Source organism: Nicotiana attenuata, chromosome 9 (assembly GCF_001879085.1).
Source record: "Nicotiana attenuata strain UT chromosome 9, NIATTr2, whole genome shotgun sequence".
NCBI lineage: Eukaryota > Viridiplantae > Streptophyta > Magnoliopsida > Solanales > Solanaceae > Nicotiana > Nicotiana attenuata.
This window is the reverse complement of record NC_031997.1, coordinates 45112377-45117737: the sequence shown is the minus strand read 5'-3', so window position 1 is coordinate 45117737 and position 5361 is coordinate 45112377. Positions and strand designations below refer to the sequence as shown.

The 5361-nt window shown below is 37.6% G+C and overlaps 1 protein-coding gene across 1 annotated transcript; it reads left to right on the top strand.

Annotated features, from left to right (window-relative positions):
* LOC109232361 (protein DEHYDRATION-INDUCED 19 homolog 4-like) lies at nucleotides 7-4573 on the top strand. The gene is made up of 5 exons (XM_019398101.1): nucleotides 7-263; nucleotides 887-1032; nucleotides 2964-3041; nucleotides 3233-3492; nucleotides 4184-4573. The coding sequence occupies exons 1-5, from the start codon at nucleotides 203-205 to the stop codon at nucleotides 4290-4292; spliced, it is 654 nt and encodes a 217-aa protein (XP_019253646.1). The 5' UTR covers nucleotides 7-202; the 3' UTR covers nucleotides 4293-4573.

The following is a 5361-nucleotide window of genomic DNA, read 5'->3' as shown; positions in this document are numbered from 1 at the left end:
AATTTTTTGGGCCCTTTTCCCTTTTTTCACCTCTTCTAGGTGTAAGTCTTGATTAAATTATCTGAATCTAAGTGTTCCTTCCATTTTCTTACCCCAAAAAAGAAAAAAAGGTTTCGTCTTTGAGGAATTTCAGCCAAAGGGGTACAAGAATTTATAGGAATTTCTAAGGATTTAATTATTTTATTAAGTCTGACATAATATAATGGATTCAGATTCTTGGACTCGTCTATTTACGTCTTCAAGGCGTTACCAATCTCGATCAGGTCAGTATTATGTTACTATTTATCTTCTTTTTAGCTTACCCATAAATGATGCAGGTGTATAGATTACAACTTTTATAACCCCCCACCCCAAATGATTTTTGCTTATTTTCTGAGATGGGGTTAAATGGAATATGTTTCTTTGCACCAAAAATGATGAAATTTACATTTGCATTTGTTTTTTTATCGCTATTGGTTTTCCTTTCCTGGAAATGAGCCAGATATGAAAATTACAATTTTTTTTGTCGAGCTGGGGTTTTCTTGAGTACCAGAAAATGAAGAAATTTACATTTTCTTATGTGGGTTTTGCTTATTTTCTGTAGAAATAATGTAATTAGAAATTGTTGTTTATAGGTTTTCGTTGCTCGGAAGTCAACCTGGTGTAACGATTACAAGCTTTTGTTTTTCCAGCTTTTTCGTTTAATGAGCTGAGGTTTAGTGAATAGGTTTCTCTACCTGAAAAGCATGGAAGAATTTACGTTTGCATTTCTTTTTTTTTCCTCATTAGTGATGTTGTTTAGAATGTAAGTAGAGATTATTGTTGCGCAAAAATGAAGTAGGTGTGAAGAATACAAATATATGATTTTTCCACCTTTTTGTTTAAACTTTTTTGGTGTGTTCTGCAGATATCTATAGTAACATAGGAGAGGAGTATGATGGTGAAGAGGAATCGAGGCCAGAGTTTCTGTGTCCTTTCTGTGCTGAGGATTTTGATATTGTTGGCCTCTGTTGTCATATCGATGAAGAGCATCCTATTGAGGCTAAGAATGGGGTACAATATCTCTACTACTAGTACTTCTTTGCCCATTTGTTTTCATTGAGTTAGCATATGTAGGTTTTGCGTAAGCGTTTAAAACCGGGGTGACTGTCACAGAACCTTCTAATTTGCCATTAGAATTCTTTACATTGACCTTATTCAGGAGTTGGTTTCATTCGTCTTATCAAAAAAGGGAAATGGTTTCTTTTCTTTCTATTCTTCCTTGGTGAACCCAATAGGTTTGTGAAGATAAGTATTGGCGATCTAAAATGGAGGCTTTCATTTCTTGAAATAATTCTTTACCATTAACTGTGTATATGTCTTTAGAGGCTTGGACTTCAGAATTCAAATTAGTGAATCACACTGGTTGTTTGAAGCTTTGAACTTCAAATTTCAAAGTAATGAATTGAATTCGTTTTCTGTTTTCCTCATCTCCGTGTCAGAAAAAACATAGTTTCTTTTTTTCCCTCTCCTGCAAAATATGGAGATACAGAAATTTTTAATTCATGAACCATATTAAATTAAGCAATATAGATAAAATATCAGAAGCATTATGTGCAATTAACACTGGTGCTACGTTGCACAGTGGTTTTGGTTGATCACCTGCTCCCCTTGCTCCTCTTTAAAGATAGAATGCTATAACATCTGGATGGCTCAACCATGAAACTTGGTGACGAGAATCTATCTTCACAGACTTGTGAAGGTAACACTTAAATTGATCAAGCTTCTAGTCACTGGAGAATGCCCCAAACCGGAAAAAAAAAGGAGTTCTTCATGCAGTGATCTCTATTTGGAATATGATCAGCTAATTTTTATTCATTCTAGTATTGTTATGTTTAAAGGGTCTTGACTTATTTCTTCCCCACCTCCCTCTTCTTCTGTTCGAGGGTTGGACATACTACCTTTTTCTCTTGAGAAAAAAGGTATAACAAATGAGCTTTCTACGACTCCTTTCTGAAGAGCTTCCAGTTTGGGGTAATATTGAATGATTGGACAGTTTAACCATCTGCATTTCTGCTTCTTTTTTTAAATATATTTTTTTATCTTTGTTTTCTTTTTATGAATAATCTGTTTCCGAGGGTCTTTCAGAAACTGCCTCTCTACTCCTGCGGGGTAAGGGGGTAAGGTCTGCATACACACTACCCTTCCCAGACTCCATTAGTGGAATTTTACTGGGTTGTTGTTGTTGTTGTTGTGGTAGCTTTACTACTCTTTATTAGTTCCTCAGTTCTCCGGGTACTGAAATGGCTTGTCATCTCTAAGTTATTTGATGGAGTTTTAACTTAAAATCTAGTGTTCTGAATTTGGTTTCCATGTCATGTTAATAAAATTTCCAAAACTATAAGAGTCAGCTAATTAAAAAGTGTTGTCTCATCTGCTGGCTATAGAATTGACAAAATTGTGTACTTCAACTATCCAGGAAAAAGGGGCAGCCCAGTGCACTAAGCTCCCACTATGCAGGGTCCGGGGAAGGGCCGGACCACAAGGGTCTATTGTACGCAGCCTTACCCTACGTACAATAACCAAAAAATGAAAAAAAAATAGTTCACTTACTTAAGTGAGCAGCGACTTAAGGTGTTCTAGGGCTCACTCCGTAAAGAACGCATAGTGTGTTTGTGTGTCTGTGGTTCAGGGCTCAACGAAGTTACTTATTTGGATAGTGATGTATGATAAGCGGCTTTCATAAAAATAAAATACTGAATAGCGGAAACAACCTCTCTATCCTCACAATGTAGGGGTAATGTCTGCGTACACACTACCCTCCCCATACCCCCGGTGTGGGATAATACTGGGTATGTTGTTGTTGTTGTAAAATACTAAATAACCTCTCTTAAAATTTGAGAAGGAGCTACCTAATTTTTGAGGTTCTCTTAAAGAGCACATGGTGATCTCTAGCACTTTGTCAAGCTTTCTTGTGACGTTGGATAACATGTCTTTATATGCAGATATGTCCGGTTTGTGCAAAAAGGGTTGGAATGGATTTGGTTGGTCATATTACTCAGCAACATGGAAATATTTTAAAGGTATCTTTTTGGTTATCTTTCATTAATGATTTTCATGAGTTTTGGACTTGAAACCTCTCTGGGGTTTGCTTCAGTATCAAATGTGCAGCATATCAGAATTCTTTGATTTAAACCGTATTTGAGCGTGTCAGTTTGTCTTAGTTTTACCGCTGGAACCATATGCATAGTATTTACCGTTGACTGCATTACAGGTACAGCGCAGGAGAAGATTTCGAAGGGGTGGTACTTCGGCTCTCTCTATTTTAAGAAGGGAGCTAAGGGAAGGAAATCTGCAATCCATCCTTGGGGGGTCCTCTCGTTTGGTTTCTTCCTCTACTACAGATCCCGATCCCTTGTTATCTTCATTCATTCACAATACACCTTTGGCTAATGAAATTCCTGATGTTCAACCTTTATCTTGTACTAAGCAAAGTTCAAAACAAGAAAGCACTCTTGAAAACTCTTCTGAAAGGTAATGCGTCATTACTTCTGTTCGTGTTTTTTTTCTCTCTCTCAACTGCCTATGATTATGTGTATTACACTAGTTCCCTGGAGGTTTTATATTCATGTCTCTTGGATTGCATGTTTGAGTGGCAACTTGATTAAACCTTGTTCCATTGATTGCATGTCTGTCTGCTAACTGGATTAAACCTTTTGTTTAGTGCTTGAGTTGTTGATTATTTTTTTATCTGGATAGCCTTTTACGTTTTTGCTTATTATCAAGTTAAACATGCGAAATTGATGAGCTGTTACAAAATATATACCTCATCTATGTCATTTGTATGTTAATAGATTCATTTGTCAATAGGGGTAACTACTCCTGTTGAGACTTGACAAAGGTAAGGTAGGGACTAGTGATGACTGTTTATGAAGCCGTGGTCATTTGATTGTGCGAGGCTTTTCTGTTGACATATAAATCATTGTTTCCCTCTTTTTTTTGTGGGGTTTGGGGGGGGGGGGGTTGGTGTTGAGGTGAGATTTGGCCATGTAGGCAAGAAACCTAACATATTAAAAGAAATGACGCATTATCTGAGGCCTAAGGGTGGATTGTGGGCTGTAAAAGCTGCTCATCATCAAGATACATGTGGCATTGAGTTTCTTCTGTGGTCCACTTTTATTTACCAATGTCCTAATTTATTGATTTTGTTGTTCTTGTTGAACAGAAATGTTCAGCCACCTCCACTATCTGACAAAGATCAGGAGGAGAAGGCCAGGAGAAGTGAGTTTGTGCAAGGGCTGCTGCTGTCCACCTTTCTTGAAGAAGACTTCTAAGCAAGAAGAGAATAATGTAGCTTGGATAGAGAAAAGAAAGGGGATGCTGCCATTCTGTGTAGTAGCTAGGGCAAGAGGGAACTCTTAAAAGTCCTACTTATGTGTATATTAATTAAAGACTACATTCGTTTCCCATCTTTCAATGTAGGCCATATGCTAATATATTTCTAAGTTAATTGTGTAAAGCAACAAGAGAGATATATGACTATATTGCTAGTTTCACTAAAATTATCAAGCAGTGAAGCAGCTAGCGCCGTACTATGGCTGCTGCTTTTCATCCATTTGCAGTAGAATTTGCCTTCGCCTACACTGCTGGTTACCACCAATAGGCAAAAGACCTGTATTGGGAAACAAAGTTAGGACGAGGTTGGACAGTCTAAATTTTGAGGGTGGTGTATTAGCCCCAAAATAGAGTTTCCTGGCATAAGGTACTTGAAGAGACTTTTATTGACCACCAACAATATTTGTTACTGGCTTGGAAGGGTTGACATGGAACAATGAAATATGACGATAGTTTTTAATAGGCGTTGATAGTCGTTTTGTAGATGTTACTTGCATCACATACGTAACAGGGGAGGATGCAAACGGGAGGGGTGGGTTCGCGTGAACGCATCCTCCTCTCTCTAAATCATGCGTAGCACTAGTGAATTTCAACTCAAATACTTAAATTAATATGGGTGAACCCAAGCTCAAGTGAGCGCTTTAGTACATTGATAAGGAGTTGCACCTTCTGCCTTTTAGTTAGGGCTGTCTAAGGGGAGGGTACCGGGTCCTTAAGGGTTAAGGGTAGGGTGCGTAAGGGTAAAGGAAAGGTTCTTGAAGGGTACTTTTCTTAAGGGGTTTTTTTTTTAGCAAATATACCACTAGGTAGGTTGCCTAGTGGCTAATACGTAGATAAAATAATTCCAAAATGGGTCCAAGGTTTACAATTTATCCAAACAAAAATAAAACAAGACATCTACAACTACCTATTACACAAGCAGCTCTAAAAATCACTAACAAGCTAGCTATTACAATGAATGAGAAGGTAGATTGCCATAAGAAGATTGTGTAAGTGAGTCCAGAAGCC